The sequence below is a fragment of the Salmo salar genome, chromosome 12, assembly GCF_965601325.2.
Source record: "Salmo salar chromosome 12, fSalSal1, whole genome shotgun sequence".
Taxonomy (NCBI): domain Eukaryota; kingdom Metazoa; phylum Chordata; class Actinopteri; order Salmoniformes; family Salmonidae; genus Salmo; species Salmo salar.
Window position 1 is genome coordinate 36,961,354 of NC_138302.1, and position 17,586 is coordinate 36,978,939.

General features: G+C 42.0%; 1 protein-coding gene across 3 annotated transcripts in view; it reads left to right on the forward strand.

Annotated features, from left to right (window-relative positions):
- LOC106564825 (striatin-like) overlaps nt 1–6,871 on the forward strand; it is an 87,814-nt gene extending 80,943 nt beyond the window's left edge. For all 3 annotated transcript variants that reach the window (XM_014131257.3, XM_014131259.3, XM_014131258.3), the window contains 6 exons: nt 222–343; nt 731–898; nt 1,999–2,139; nt 2,593–2,694; nt 2,873–2,959; nt 3,263–6,871. In XM_014131257.3, the coding sequence (XP_013986732.2) occupies nt 222–343; nt 731–898; nt 1,999–2,139; nt 2,593–2,694; nt 2,873–2,959; nt 3,263–3,432 (790 nt within the window). In that variant the 3' untranslated portion in view covers nt 3,433–6,871. The remainder of the gene's footprint in view (nt 1–221; nt 344–730; nt 899–1,998; nt 2,140–2,592; nt 2,695–2,872; nt 2,960–3,262) is intronic.
- Nucleotides 6,872–17,586: the final 10,715 nt, after the last annotated feature.

Here is a 17,586-nt window from a genome sequence, read left to right on the forward strand (position 1 = left end):
CCCAACCTTTTTATAAATGGACAGCTGGACCGATACTCTTGTATACATGAATCATTTGTTCAAGCAAATTAACTTTGTATCTTTGTAAAACATTTTTTTTTTTTAAATGAATTTTATAGTGACAGGTATTGCCACTTTCTCCTGTAGGAGTGCAGTGTTGTTTTGTCTTCCCCAAAACAAGTTGAAGTTAATAATGAGATGAGTTTTCCTGTCTTCTGTAGGGGTGCGGTGTTGTGTGTGACCATGAGCTCTACAGGGGAGCAGTGCTTCAGTGGGGGGGTGGATGGAACCATTCAGAGCTGGAACACCCCCAACCCCAATATCGACCCCTATGACTCATATGGTACGCCCCCAAGATGCCTTAGCTACACCTCTGATTATTAGCACATCTCTCTTCTTTCTCTTCTTTCATATTCTCTTCATCTCTTCACTGATCTCTTGACCCTTTCTCTCTACCTCTTTTTTCCCTTTCACTAACTACATGGCTCTCTTCTAACTTTCCACCTGACACTCCTTTCACCCTCCTCTTTTTCATCCTCCTCTTTCACTCTCTCTCTTTATCCAACTCTTTTTTTTTCTTCCCGTCTCCACATGATCTTTCGTTCTCCATCATTCCCTCTCTCCTTTTCCCCTCCCTCCTTTTAACTCTCCCCACCTCTTAATTCTGCATCTCTCCCTCATCTCTCTTTCCCTCTCCCTCCTAACTCTCCCTCTCTCTTTCCTGCCATAGAGCCCTCGGTGCTGCGGGGGGCGCTGCTGGGTCACACTGACTCAGTGTGGGGAGTGGTCTACAGCTCGGCCCACCAGCGCCTGCTCTCCTGCTCCGGGGACGGCACTGTGCGCCTGTGGAACGCTGCCAACACCTCCCCCGCACTCGCCGTCTTCAACGAGAAAGGAGGTGAATTGCTGAACGCAGATCAGATCGACGAAATGATCCCCCAATAGACTTACTTTGGCTGCCCCATACAAACACTGCCCTAGGATCAGTTCATAAAACAGATGCCTCATACATTTTCACCAAATGTTCCACAACGCCTGCTCTAGAATCAGCTTACAAAGCACCTAATTGACCCTCTTACATGGACTGTCCGACATAACCACTGCTCTGGGATCAGCTTATAAAATCTATTCGTAATTTCACACTATACAATGACCTAGAATCCGCTCCATAAAGAGTTACTCCGGGGTTTCCCAAACTAGGGATCGCGACACCATGTAGGGTCGCCTGATGAAAAATAAAATGGGGTCGCGAGAGAAAATTGACGCTTGGTTCATAGAAGGTAGCCGCTAGATGCGGTTGTAAGAATCAGAGGGGTTTCTGTTTTCTTCCTACAAAATGTCCATCTTTTTGAATGGTTTATGCTACTATGCCCACAAGCCATTAGAACAGAATTGACAAGACCAGGCACTAAATCAGACTGGGGGGGGGAACAGAACATCATCAATGATGATGTTCTTTTCTACACAGAAAGTCACACAATATTATTGCCTGCTGATCTTCTGAACTTCCCAATGCCTTTCTGATGCATTTCTCACTTCAAACCATACTGTCTTCAGATTGAAATACTGTCAAAAATACTATGACTGATTTGTAATAGACTGTCATAGTCCCAATTTTAAAAAAGTAAACATTGGCCGTTGATTCCTGTAACTTTTTTTTACATGGTGGGGTCGCTTGTCAAAAAAGTTTGGGAACCTCTGGGTCAATTCAGAACACTACGTGCCCCAAAAAGAGGTCTGACCTAGGACCAGCCAGGTCCCCACAGCCAAACCCTAACCTCTCTACCTCTGTCTGATTCAGAGCGAAACTGACCTAGAATTAGCTCAATTCAGGACACTATCAGCCCCATAAAAAAGGTCCTAGGACCAGGTCACCACCATAGAAATAGATGTATAGAATGGCATTCTATTTCTATGGTCACCACACGCAAATCCTGCCCCCTTCAACAGAACTGCTCTAGGATTAGCTCATAACCTTTCCAACTCTGTCGGCTTCAGAGCTGGGCGTCCCCACGTCAGTGGACCTGGTGTGCAGTGAGCCGGCCCACATGGTGACGTCGTTCAGCACGGGGGAGATCGGACTCTTCAACATGGAGACGCGGCAGCTGATCCTCAAGCTGGACCAGACCGGAGAGCCCGGTAAGCTCCGCTGCCATTTCTACACAGTGACTGTATAGATTTGTAACTCAAAAGAGAATAATTGAGTGCACTATGCGCTCACTGCCTATTTTCTTGCGCTCTCCCTGTCAACGCCCTTTACCCCTGTTGTCACACCATAAATGTTTGTTGGTGCATTAAAAGTCACTCTTATTTTGTTGGTGTACTCGCTTCAGAAAGCTTCCCTAGTTTGTTTCTTTGTTTTATTAGCAATAGGGTATAGCAGCTGGTATATCAGTACAGTCTGCAATATAACCCTAGTATCCACCAATTATGTTATAGCTCTGTGGATTTTCCTTTCAACTCCCTACTTTTGAATAATTTTGTCTCGAGTTATAACTCCCATTTATCCTGTTGTTCTGACAAATGACCAAATGTAAATGAGAAAGGATAATCTGCAATGTTCAATTGAGTTCCATGTCTTGTCACACACAGAAGCCCCGTGCAAGATCAATAAGGTGCTGAGTCACCCCACTCTGCCCATCACCATCACGGCCCAGGAGGACCGACACATCCAGTTCTTCGACAACAACACGGGTGAGCTAGACAGCGGCCATTTTGAACCGACATTCCAGCTGGAATTAAAATTTAAATAAAATGTATACATAGTAAGACAAACACATTTTGTCACAGTATAAAGTGTACTTATAAGAGTTGGTATAAATACAACATTGAGGACAGTGATTTTTGTACTCATCCCGGGTTCCTATTACAGGGAAATGTATTCACTCCATGGTAGCCCACCTGGACGCAGTCACCAGTTTAGCTGTGGATCCCAACGGCTTGTACCTGATGTCTGGCAGTAAGTATTTATCTGGAAACAGGGAAGTACTAGTGTGTGTGTTGGTTAGCGTTTCATGTAATTACAGCAATATTGTTCCTTACATAACTGGAGATACAAACTGACAGTGTGGCAAATATCTGAGCACAGAAACCGAAGCCCCCTTCGATCTTTCTTGTGGTAACTTTCACTAAAAGGCAGTTTTAGAATTTTAATGTCTCCCTCCAGCTCTCTTTCTTCCTCTCTCACTCTACCTCCCTATTTCTTTATATTTTTGTTCCTGTTTCTTTATATTTTTGTTCTCACCATCCTCCGCCCTGTTAGGCCACGACTGCTCCATCCGCCTGTGGAACATGGAGAGCAAGACGTGCATCCAGGAATTCACAGCGCACCGCAAGAAGTCGGACGAGGCCATCCACGACGTGGCGTTCCACCCCACCAAGTGCTACATCGGCAGCGCCGGGGCCGACGCGCTCGCCAAGGTCTTCGTATGACCGCAAATCCCAATGGCTAACAGCTGCGTCCGGCTCGAAGGACCATCAAAAAGGGGACGAGTTTTTTTGTAACTGAAGGGAGAGATGGGAGTTGGAGCCCAACTCAAAGGCACTGTGGAAGGAAATGTAGTGAGGTGGATGGGTAACTAGCCACTGGTGTCTGAGTCTCGACCAGTGGCAGTCGAGAGGGATGGTTAGACACCTGATGGTTTGAAGGCTGAAAGGGGTGAGTGTGAGAGAGTTTTGAGAGAAAGAGGGCTACTCTACTATCCTTCCACCCGGGCGGGCCTGGGTGCTACAGCCAAACCAGAAGGAGATGTTGTCGAACATCACAAAGACCAAGCGGATATCCAGGAAATTCTGTACTCTCGTTTAGAAACATTGCGTTCGTTTCCTAACTAACAGAAACACAATAATCGTATTCTGCCCCCACCCCACACCCTCCCCGGCCACCCCTAAGACTGCCTGTGTCTTCAATGTCGTCGTTTTGAAAGATTTCATGAAAATGTGCCTTTTTCGTCAGTCTTGCAGACAATGTTATTTTACAATTTGTGTGCAAAGTAGGAGTGGGCAGGGTGTTCAACAACAACTTATAATTTATTGCCCCACATAGTACTGGACCTTGTCTATTCCATTTGATCCATAAAACTAAGTTTGAAAATAATTATATTTACATCAATGTACACAGCATATATACAGCTAGTGGTCAATAGTCACAGTACTGTTTAAATGATTGAACAAGGGAGTTGAGATCCACAATGCCCTCCAATCCACTGAAATATACAGTAGCGTGCAGAACTCGAGTCCCCCTGAATAAGAAAAATGGTAAATAAGTTTAAAGAAACCTGAAAGTCAGTTTGAAGTTGAAGTAAAGGCCATGAGCCTGCATTTCCTTGATGTGATTTATTATAGCCTTTTGTATATGTCAATGTGGTTTTGTATGTAATCACAACCAATTGGAAATGACTCCATTAATTCATCTCTAAAACAAGTAAAAATGTAGCTTTTTAAGTAGTAGTGCCTATTGTCCATACTCTTGCTTTGCACCCTCTTGAAAAACCAACCCCATGAAAATAATTGAATTGTGTGATGAAACTTTGCTAACAAAATTCCTACATATTAGCCCATTTGAATCTGTCACCTAAGTGAGTAAGCCATCCTTGTATTCCAGCTTGCTTTGCTTCGGTGTTGAATCAGTGTTCAAATCCAAATTGCCTGTACACAGCCAAAACACTGACTTACCCAGGCCACATCCTTTCTTCAACTTCATTTAGTTTCCAATTAAATTGTAAATGCTTTTATGCTCCAGCTTCAGCTCGCCTAGGTAAAAGGAGTGCCTCTTTTGGTGTTTGGATGTTCCATTCTTTACATAAATAGGACAACAACATTGTAATATACTGTACCAACATAAGTAGAAGCGTTAACTCTTAACAAGATCTGTCCTGTGACACTTTGCTAGCAGTAGATTAATTACTCAAATTTTGTTTCACAATGTAACGGAATCGATTGATCAATGTTGTGGTTTGACCTAATTTGAATACATGCTGCTTTATCGTGTATTTATAGTTGAGCAACCAGACAAACTGCACTGAAAAATGGTTTGCAGTGAAACAATTTATTCATTTGATTATTTTTTTTATTTGAGCTGTGTATTTATTTATGCCTCCGTGTCATTTAAGCCAAAAGAATCAACCAAGTATTGTCTTACAACGACAAGATGCTTCACAGAGAGCCTGCACATGTAAAGTTTCCTGCGACCGTTAAGTTGGCTCTTTCAGCTTATAATGCTAAGTTAGCTATTTTGCTAATGCTAAGTTAGCTATGACTGCTAAGATAGTTTCTTCATAGATATCCTGCTTGCCCTTGTGCTGAGTTAGCCCCTTGGCTCCCATTTTTGACAGCAGAACTGAGGTCTTTCAGTACTCAACTGCACACAAGCTACACTCCTGTGTTTAGGCGATATGACCAGCTCTGGTCAGAAAGCAGGGTAAATGCTTTAGGTAATAACTGTTTGAAAATAGAATTTTGTCAAATTATTTTGAGCAATTACTAGTTTTTTATTTACTATACATGGTTGGTGAAAAAGGTAAATCCTTGTTAAATACAGGTAAATATTTTTTTAAAGAATATTTTCTGTTTTACTTGAACATTTAGGAGTTATTCCTTGGGATTTGTGTACTTTGTTTATTTTGTAGTGGAATGGTTGGAGATTTGCCGGTCTTATCACAAGTTGTATGCCTTTGGTTGTGAGCACTACAAAACAAGACAGATTTTTGTCATTTATTCTCAAAGTTGTCTCATCTGCAGTTGAACATGTGAGAGATTAGGATTTCGCTATCTACCAAATGCTTTGGTCTCTAAAATAAGGACTGTTGAATGACGGATGGATCAAAATCTGTGAGGAATTCGGTGTGCTTGCGTTGTACAAAGATATTTTTTCCTTTTTATTTTTCTTTGGTGTCAGGTAATTTTAGACAATGTAAGGGAGCGAACAAAAAACGTGTACAGTTTTAAAGTATATATAAAAAAAAAGATATTTATTAACACAGTATATTTGAGTGGCTAAACATGGTGATGTGAAATGGAGTCAGTATGTATGGTGCGCTTGTCGTGGTAAACGTACAGTAGTCTCATCACAACACTGAGTAGTTGAACAAAAGAGGAGTTTGTATATGGCCCCCTGCTGCTCACAATGTGGAAGAACCATATTTCACCAGGTTGGCTCACATTTCATGTCTTTTAATGGGCTGTATGTCCATTTGAATGACAGAATAGTGAGGGCTGACATTAAGCTAGTGTTTCTTTTTGTGTGTTTTTGGTCATGGAGAACCACTTTAAATACTAGTTTTCTCCAAACCAGTTTGATTGAGCTATCGTTTTTGAGACCTGTTAGTTCGCTGTGTGTCCATCAAGACTGCATACGGTCCTCAATTGGAATAATAATAACCAAGCAAACAGTGGTCCTCCAGAACCAGTTGTCGGACAAGAACTAGGATTTGAACAAAGAATTATCGTGTTATAGGCAGTGTAAAAGCAGAATGCTCTAGTCTAAATAGTGACTCATAGATATGCGTCTAAAATTCACTTGTCCATTCTGAGCAGCAGGTGGTGTTGCTTACAAGCACTACAAAGTGTATGAAAAGAGATCACACAAAACAAAGAACCTATTAATAACCAATGGGAAAACAAACACAAAGTCCTGGGCGAAGCCAAGTTTGCCTGTTGTAAATCAAAAGTAATTCCCCTTTTAACCTCCAGTTGTATAGAGAATTCTTTTAAGATGTGAATTTGATAAATATGCTAATTGGACTGTACATACAGTACATATAATTATTGTCATTATAGTTTATTCTTTTTTCATGATGTATTGTATTTTTTTCTCAGATGGGAGAGTGACAGATTTATCAATAACAACAATAAAGGAATATGTTGTATATCATACTGGTAATATAGTATTTGTTTCCCACCTTTAGAATAATGCCTTTCATTGCTTCAACATTTCCTACCCATAGGAAAATGTATTTGATTAATACTTTTAAGTACCCCATATTACATATTAATTGTAATCCAATAGCAATGTTTATACCATGCAAAAGTCCTAACAATAATACTTTTCAAAACATGTTTTATGTTAACATGTATATTATTTAAATACATATAGAGCTGTTATTTACGTAAGTATCATTTGTTGACGATGTAGTACTTCTCCCAGTGTGTAAGAGACCACACACACCAGAACGATGGTCAGCCGAGCGAAATAGGAGGCCGTTCCATCAATTACTTCCGCCGTGGGGTCATAGGGAGCAGTGCCTGTTTTCTTTGCCAATTTAACATGTAGAATTGTTGGAAAATCACCAGAAAATGCTACCTGATATTCTGGTCAGAGGCACTCTGTTGTACTCTCAGCTGACCGTCATTTTGGTGTGTTCTACTTAAGTCTTCAGTTTTGGGGCTGTGAGCTGAACTCTTGACAGATGTTGTGTACGATAGTGGGCACCAGCTTATGGAGGTCATCAAAGTCCTCCATGAAGAACGAGTGCTCCTTGACTGGCTCACTGGCTGTCTTCTAGCTGCTCCTGGGAAGTCCAAGCAATACCAATGGAGTAGGCAATTATACCTGTTCACATACACACACCATATATCAGTGTCTTGCTCCATTCAAATACTTCCATTCAAATTAAATCAAATCAAATCAAATTCAAATTTATTTTTATATAGCCCTTCGTACATCAGCTGATATTCTCAAAGTGCTGTACAGAAACCCAGCCTAAAACCCCAAACAGCAAGCAAAGCATGTGAAAGAAGCACGGTGGCTAGGAAAAACTCCCTAGGAAAAACTCCCTAGAAAGGCCAAAAACCTAGGAAGAAACCTAGAGAGGAACCAGGCTATGAGGGGTGGCCAGTCCTCTTCTGGCTGTGCAGGGTGGATATTATAACAGAACATGGTCAAAATGTTAAAATGTTAAAATGTTCATAAATGACCAGCATGGTCAAATAATAATAATCATAGTAGTTGTCGAGGGTGCAACAAGCACGTCCGGTGAACAGGTCAGGGTTCCATAGCCGCAGGCAGAACAGTTGAAACTGGAGCAGCAGCACGGCCAGGTGGACTGGGGACAGCAAGGAGTCATCATACCAGGTAGTCCTGAGGCATGGTCCTAGGGCTCAGGTCCTCCGAGAGAAAGACAGAAAGAGAGAAAGAGAGAATTAGAGAGAGCATATTTAAATACACACAGGTCACCGGATAAGACAAGAGAAATACTCCAGATGTAACAGACTGACCCTAGCCCCCCGACACATAAACTACTGCAGCATAAATACTGGAGGCTGAGACAGGAGGGATCAGAAGACACTGTGGCCCCATCCGATGATACCCCCGGACAGGGCCAAACAGGCAGGATATAACCCCACCCACTTTGCCAAAGCACAGCCCCCACACCACTAGAGGGATGTCTCCAACCACCAACTTACCGTCCTAAGACAAGGCCGAGTATAGCCCACAACGATCTCCGCCATGGCACAACCCAAGGGGGGGGGGGGCGCCAACCCAGACAGGAAGACCACGTCAGTGACTCAACCCACTCAAGTGACGCACCCCTCCCATGGACGGCATGGAAGAACACCAGTAGGCCAGTGACTCAGCCTCTGTAAAAGGGTTAGAGGCAGAGAATCCCAGTGGAAAGAGGGGAACCGGCAAGGCAGCGACAGCAAGGGCGGTTCGTTGCTCCAGCCTTTCCGTTCACCTTCACACTCCTGGGCCAGACTATACTTAATCATAGGACCTACTGAAGAGATAAGTCTTCAGTAAAGACTTAAAGGTTGAGACTGAGTCTGCGTCTCTCACATTGGTAGGCAGACCATTCCATAAAAATGGAGCTCTATAGGAGAAAGCCCTACCTCCAGCCGTTTGCTTAGAAATTCTAGGGACAATTAGGAGGCCTGCGTCTTGTGACCGTAGCGTACGTGTAGGTATGTACGGCAGGACCAAATCGGAAAGATAGGTAGGAGCAAGCCCATGTAATGCTTTGTAGGTTAGCAGTAAAACCTTGAAATCAGCCCTTGCCTTAACAGGAAGCCAGTGTAGGGAGGCTAACACTGGAGTAATATGATCAAATTTTTTGGTTCTAGTCAGGATTCTAGCAGCCGTATTTAGCACTAACTGAAGTTTATTTAGTGCTTTATCCGGGTAGCCGGAAAGTAGAGCATTGCAGTAGTCCAGCCTAGAAGTAACAAAAGCATGGATTAATTTTTCTGCGTCATTTTTGGACAGAAAATTTCTGATTTTTGCAATGTTACGTAGATGGAAAAAAGCTGTCCTTGAAACAGTCTTGATATGTTCTTCAAAAGAGAGATCAGGGTCCAGAGTAACGCCGAGGTCCTTCACAGTTTTATTTGAGACGACTGTACAACCATCCAGATTAATTGTCAGATTCAACAGAAGATCTCTTTGTTTCTTGGGACCTAGAACAAGCATCTCTGTTTTGTCCGAGTTTAAAAGTAGAAAGTTTGCAGCCATCCACTTCTTTATGTCTGAAACACAGGCTTCTAGCGAGGGCAATTTTGGGGCTTCACCATGTTTCATTGAAATGTACAGCTGTGTGTCGTCTGCATAGCAGTGAAATTTAACATTATGTTTTCGAATGACATCCCCAAGAGGTAAAATATATAGTGAAAACAATAGTGGTCCTAAAACGGAACCTTGAGGAACACCGAAATTTACAATTGATTTGTCAGAGGACAAACCATTCACAGAGACAAACTGATATCTTTCCGACAGATAAGATCTAAACCAGGCCAGAACTTGTCCATGTAGACCAATTTGGGTTTCCAATCTCTCCAAAAGAATGTGGTGATCGATGGTATCAAAAGCGGCACTAAGATCTAGGAGCACGAGGACAGATGCAGAGCCTCGGTCTGACGTCATTAAAAGGTCATTTACCACCTTCACAAGTGCAGTCTCAGTGCTATGATGGGGTCTAAAACCAGACTGAAGCGTTTCGTATACATTGTTTGTCTTCAGGAAATTAACCCTTTCTCTGGCAAGGTAGTCCCTGATGTGATTAAATGGATGAAAGCAATAATGTGGAAAGTGAAACCTTGCTTTCATTCACCCAAGGTGTATTTTCAGTCTTCAAATGTGGCCTCTCTGCCCTGCTACAATTATTTTCCATTGTTCCCTCTTAGCCAATCAGCTCTTGACCCTCCCTCCCCACCTTACTTCCCTAACTGTTGAGTGGCCAGAGCAGGAGACCTGACGTCGTCATATGAACGCCGTCAGTGATAACTACTATGACCTTCTGCTTACTCCTGTTCGGTTGGCTGAAAACTTCCCGGGTGGTGAACACAATGGCCACCCCCTGTGCTGGTCCCCCGGCTCCAGTAGCTTATCCTCAAAATGGCGTCCAACAGCTCCTTCTTTCCTCCATATTCCCCAAGGCATATCTCCAACCTCTGCTCATACGTGTACTGCACTAGCGCCACGTGTGTCCGTGGTGGAGATGTCGACGTAACATCAGCGACAAACTTGAGTTTGGGTGGCGAAGTGGGCAATGCCCATACTGCAGGAGCCATCCAATAGGAAGATGAGGTCATGGGCATTTGAGCCAGGTGCGGCTACACACCAGGCGGGGCATGGAACACGCGTTCCATCAGGGCCCGTGCGGGGGAGAGTAAGGAGAACCAACTGGCAAAGGGCAAGGAGAAGACACCGGCCCGACACACTACCTGAGGGAAGGAGAAAACGGAGGTTGTCAGTTAGTGTGTTTAAGTGACGTTTCAAATCATGAACTGAAAGATTCCTCATCAATAAGATTGGAAAATTGTCCATTACACAATGACGACACAACAGTGGTAAGCCTGATCACCGACAACGATGAGACAGCCTATAGAGATGAGGTCAGAGACCTGGCATTGTGGTGCCAGGACAACAACCTCTCCCTCAACGTGGGCAAGACAAAGGAGCTGATCGTGGACTACAGGAAAAGGAGGGCAGAGCACACTCCCATTCACATCGACGGGGCTGTAGTGGAGCAGGTGGAGACTTTCAAGGTCCTTGGTGTCCACATCACCAAGAAACTATCATGGTTCAAACACACTAAGACAGTGGTGAAGAGGGCACGACATCACCTTTTCCCCCTCAGGAGACTGAAAAGATTTGGTATGGGTCCCCAGATCCTCAAAATGTTCTACAGCTGCACTATCGAGAGCATCCTGACTGGTTGCATCACCGCCTGGTATGGCAGCTGCTGGTAAGGCGCTACAGAGGGTAGTGCGTACAGCCCAGTACATCTCTGGGCCAAGCTTCCTGCCATCCAGGACCTATATACTAGGCGTGTCAGAGGAAGGCCCAAACAATTGTCAAAGACTATAGTCACCGAGGTCATAGACTGTTCTCTCTGCTACCGCACGGCAAGCACTACCGGAGATCCAAGTCTTTTTCCTCCCATTTCTCTGTTTGATGCAGCTGCATATCCTGGAGGGAATCTTATTTCAGTCATTAACTAAAACAGCAGGGAGTGTTGGAGAGGCAACAAAAAAATGTAAACACTACTGCGAAGGGATGAGCTTGAAGACAATTCAACTCACCCGGCTCCCGGCTTGGTGTCACTCATGGATTTTAGTGAGTATATGTGTATTATATGAATTTTAAGTAGATCTACAATACAATTTTATGTACATTTCTTTTGATTGTCGTTTTTCAATGTGTTTTTAAGTGATTTCGATTCTCATGTGTTTTGTTTAAATACAGATGAAGGAGGCCTCTTTGATTAAATAGCAGCCTTAATCTAAAGGTTTCTCTGGTAAATCAACCATCTTTCTTTCACAAAGTTAAAAGTTTGGAGGATTACACAAATCTTAAAAGGCATTCTTGTTAGATACGTATTGTGTCTAATCCCTGGAAACCCATCCCACCCAAACCATACTATTCATATTGTTTTTCTAAGTTGCAATGAGTGTCAGCCTTGCCTGCCTGCCATCCTGTTGCACACAATGGAAATAAGCCATAAGGCTTTGTCAAGTTTATCCTTTTGTGTGTGTATTGTTCCTCTGGCTGGAGCACCTTTTTATATATTTTTTTAAATTGTCAAATAAGTCATTTTAAAATCATGTGTGTGGCAACTCACCCACATTGGAGGTACCCCCTTTTTGGATGATACGTTCTACACAGGTCCTTACATTTCTATTTACTTATTTAACTAGGCAAGTCTGTTAAGAACAAATTCTTATTTACATTGACGGCCTACACCGACCAAACCCGGACGACGCTGGGCCAATTGTGTGCCGCCTTATGGGACTCCAAATCACGGCCGGTTGTGATGCAGCCTGGATTCGAACCAGGGTGTCCGTAGTGACGCCTCAAGCACTGAAATGCAGTGCCTGGCAAAAGTGCGCCACTCGGGAGCCCGATTTGAAGATCCCTGGTGCTGGCAACACCAGGGTGTTATTGAAGAAATGGGTCACTGTCAGTGTTGATAGATACATTTAATTCATTTAGCACACGCCCTTATCCAGAGCGACTTACAGTAGTGAGTACGTGCATTTTTCATACTGGTCCCCCGTGGGAATCAAACCCACAACCCTAGCATTGCAAGCGCAATGCTCTACCAACTGAGCTACAAGTGACCACAGTTCTGTGACTTGCTTTGTTTGCATGTCCTAATGACCATATCAAATATCTCGTTCTGACATTTATTTTGTTCTCTTCTAGTTGAAGGGGAAAAGGGAGGCACCGCAGTTGAATCTGACAACATAATTTATCTCTCTCTCCATCATTATCCATCACTCCATCTGTCAAAAATGTCTCTCTCAGGATGTTCATTAAGCATGATGGTGAAGGAGGAGGCCCGGAGTGTGTTCCAAATGGCACACTTCCCTATGTAGTGCTCTACTATTGACCAGGGCCCATAGGGCTCTGTTTTAAGTCTGTTTGATAGCCCTAAAGGGAGTAGTGCTGTATAGATGACGAGTGGTTTGTAGACTACATGGCAGCACCTCACCGTAGTCCATTTTCAGTTAGCTTTGACATGTTGACACCCAATCAAAGCCTATGAGATGGATGAGTGGCCTAGGGTGCTTCCCAAAAGGCACCCTATTCACTACATAGTGCACTTTTGACCAGAGCACATGGTCAAAAGCAGTGCACTAAGGTTATGTAAGGAATAGGGTGCCATTTGGGATGCATTAGTAGTGCCCATGTCCCAACTAGCACTACCTCTTTCAATCTTTCTTCTGCCTCATCTTATTCTGTTATTTTCCTGTCCTCCTTTCTCCAACCACTATAGCAATCGCCCGTTCTGTCCTCTATCCCAGTATTTTGTTTACCTTTCTGCCCATCAGACTCCACTTCTCTCTCTTATACCTCATAAAGGTAATACATTTATACTGTACTTATAACAGTGGCTAGTTAGATATATCCATTTAGAGTTCAAAATACTGTTTCTAATCAGCACAGTGGGTGGGGGGACAAAGAATATTTTGAGATACTTAACATTTCTCTCTCGATTTTCCTCTATAGATGCCACTATGACTTATACCTGCAGCCTAATACTGTAGTAATTATCGTGACTGCAGCACTGTAATCGAGTTCAGTTGTGCGAAGCTGGGTATTTCAGTTACCCGTACTGAACGACTCCCATTATGGCTCCGGACACGCCCACATTGATAACCCGTAACACCTCGACCAGGAAGTATTTCTGGATCTGAAAGCGCCGCCCGCCCACGTTCCCGCTGCCGTCAATCAGAAAGGCGATGTCCACCATGCAGCCTGGAGGCAACCCGAGGTCAAGTCATTTTACCCATAAACAAATGACAACATAACATTTAATATATATTTAAAAATAATATAGTATACCCATGTGTAATTGAATGACAGGTCAGTGGACCGTACCGAGTCGTCCGGGGTAAAAGGCCAGAGCTGATACTCAGAGAAGAGAGGTATTCGGTTTTGCACTACAGGATTTTTTATTACATTTTTTGTCTTTTGAAGGTAAAATGAGCACTCAAACAACATGAGCATTCAAACACCTGTTTCTTTGTATTTATTGTATGTACAGTATATGATTGTGATTTGTTTAAATGTCACAGCAAAACAATGCAGTGAATAGCCTTCATCTCCTCTCCTTCATAGCAACTGATAGATACAATTACTGGATAAGTTTCCACCTTGTCACTTTCACCTTTGGACTCTTACAAATCAGTAAGACATATATTAACATTAACTGTGTGTGTTACCTGAGTCACGTGCACCGTGAGTGAACCTGTCAGGGTATAGATAAAGAGGCAGAGGCCAGTCTTTCATTGTATAATCTGTATGGAAAAGAGATGACCAAAAATATAGTTTTTTGGTGGTCAACAAAGCTATGTTAGTGTACTTTTTCATTGAAAGAAACCACCAAAACCAGTAATATATTTGTTAAACACTTTGTTAGGTACTTAGATTTTACCATAATCCTCTGGTTAGTTGAAAACAAAAGGAGGCCTGTCATAGGTGGAGATGTGTTGTGTGACAAAACTGCGAATTTTAGTGTATTTTTATTGTCCCCAGCATAAGGTGCACCTGTGTAATCATCATGCTGTTTAATCAGCTTCTTTATATGCCACACCTGTCAGGTTTATCTTGGCAAAGGAGAAATGCTCACTAACAGGGATGTCAACAAATTTGTGCACAAAATTTGAGCTGAATTCTTTTGTTGTGCATATGGAATATTTCTGGGATCTTTTATTTCAGCTCATGAAACACAGGCCCACCACTTTACATGTTGCGTTCATAGTTTTGTTCAATATAGTTAATCGACAAAACTAACTTCATTGACAGAGTGAAAAGAAGGACGCTTGTACAGAATACAAATATTCCAAAACATGCATCCTGTTTGCAACAAGGCACTAAAGTAACACTGCAAGAAATGTGCAAAGCAATCTACTTTTTGTCCTGAATAAAAGTATTATGTTTGTGGCAAATCCAATACAATCTTCTAAGGCCATGACATAATTTTCTAGAATATTCCAAGCAGTTTAAAGGCACAATGAACTTAGTGTATGTAAACTCCTGACCAACTGGAATTGTGATACAGTGAATAATAAGTGAAATAATCTGTCTGTAAACAATTGTTGGAAAAATTACTTGTCATGCACAAACTAGATGTCCTATCCGACCTGCCAAAACTATAGTTTGTTAACAAGAAATTTGGGGAGTGGTTGAAAAATGAGTTTTAATAACTCCAACCTAAGTGTATGTAAACTTCCAACTTCAACTGTAGTGGTGGCTGCATCATGTTAGGGGATGCTTGTATTCGTTAAGGACTGGGGAGTCTGTCAGGTTAAAAAAGGAACGGAATGGAGCTAGGCACAGGCAAAATCCTGGAGGAAAACACCTACCCATTCAAGGTTTTTTTCTTAATTTTTTTACATTGCAGAATTATAGTGAAGACTTAACTATGAAACAACACATATGGAGTCATGTAGTAACCAAAAAAGTTTTAAACAAATCATAATATATTTTATATTTGAGATTCTTCAAATAGCCACCCTTTGCCTTGATGACAGCTTTGCTCACTCTTGGCATTCTCTCAACCAGCTTCACCTAGAATACTTTTCCAACAGCCTTGAAGGAGTTCCCACATATGCTGAGCACTTATTGGCTGCTTTTCCTTCACTCTGCGGTCCGACTCATCCCAAACCATCTCAATTTGGTTGAGGTCGGGGGACTGTGGAGGCCAGGTCGTCTGATGCAGCACTCTATCACTCTCATTCTTGGTCGAATGAGCCTGGAGGTGTGTTGGGTCATTGTCCTGTTGGAAAACAAATGATAGTCCCACTAAGCCCAAACCAGATGGGATGGCATATCGCTGCAGAATTCTGTGCTAGCCATGCTGGTTTAGTGTGCCTTGAATATTAAATAAATCACAGTGTCACCAGCAAAGCACCCCCACACCATAACACAATCTCCTCCATGCTTTACGGTGGGAAATACACATGCGGAGATCATTCGTTCACCCACACCGCGTCTCACAAAAACACAGCGGTTGGAACCAAAAATCTCCAATTTGGACTCCAGACCAAAAGACACATTTCCACAAGTCTGTCTTTGCAGCAATTCGACCATGAAGGCCTGATTCACACAGTCTCCTCTGAACAGTTGATGTTGAGATGTGTCTGTTACATTTATTTTGGCTGCAATTTCTGAGGCTGGTAACGCTAATGAACTTATCCTCTGCAGCAGAGGTAATTCTGAGTCTGCCATTCCTGTGGCGGTCCTCATGATTGCCAGTTTCATCATAACGCTTGATGGTTTTTGCGACTGCGCTTGAAGAAACTTTCAAAGTTCCTTAAATTTTCCCTATTGACTGACATTTATCTCTTAAAGTGACGATCGACTGTCGTTTCTCTTTTCTTATTTGAGCTGTTCTTGCCATAATATGGACTTGGTCTTTTACCAAATAGGGCTATCTTCTGTATACCCCCCTACCTTGTCACAACACAACTGATTGGCTCAAACGCATTAAGAAAGAAAGAAATTCCACAAATTAACTTTTAACAAGGCACACCTGTTAATTGAAATGCATTCCAGGTGACTACCTCATGTAGCTGGTTGAGAGAATGCAAAGTGTGTGCAAAGCTGTCATCAAGGCAAAGGGTGGCTATTTGAAGAATCTTAAATATTTTCATATGTTTACCACTTTTTTTGGTTACTACATGATTCCATATGTGTTATTTCATAGTTTTGATGTCTTCACTATTATTCTACAGTGTAGAAAATAGTAAAAATAAAGAAAAACCCTTGAATGAGTAGCTGTTCTAAAACTTTTGACCGGTAGTGTATATTTTGGACAATCTCTTATAAAATAGGTTAAAGTTATGTATAGTAACCCTAGGTAGTAAAATAGTAAAAAATGGCTACTTCCCAGAAAGTGTTAAACTGTCAAGAGGAGTAAAACAGGTTGTCCACTGTCAGCATATCTATTTATTATGGGCATTGTAACCTCTCTGGATTACAACCAAATTATGGTAAGTATTGGATCAAAAAAAAAATACAACATTTACATTACTGAGTAGTTTACCAATAAAATGGTATGACAGTGATGTGGACATACTCAGTATACATATCCCGAAAGAAAGTATCTCACTCCAATACATTTTAATATAAAGTCAGCAAAAATAGATAAGATCTTGCGACCATGGAAAGTAAAATGCCTGTCTATTTGTGGGAAAATCACCCTGATTAACTCGTTAGTCATATCACAGTTTACCTATTTGCTAATGGTCTTGCCTACACTTAGCGACCTGCTTTTTAAATTATATGAGCAAAAAATATTCAATTTTATTTGGAACGACAAGCCTGACAAAATTTAAGCAGTCCAATTTTAAATAATGAATATGAATTTGGAGGGCTGCAAATATTAAATATTAAAGCATTATACCTCTCACTAAAGGCGTCAGTCATACAAAAGTTATACTTTAATCCAAACTTGTTGTCTAGCAGATTAGTAAGAATGTCTCACCCTATGTTCAAGAATGTTTTTTTCCCTTTATTTAGATTCCAAACTCTCACTTTCGGTTATTTGAAAATGAAATAATCTCCAAAATATTGCTATTTTTTAAAACAAGCCATAGAAAGTTGGTAGCAATTTCAGTTTAATCCACCAATGTCAATGGAAT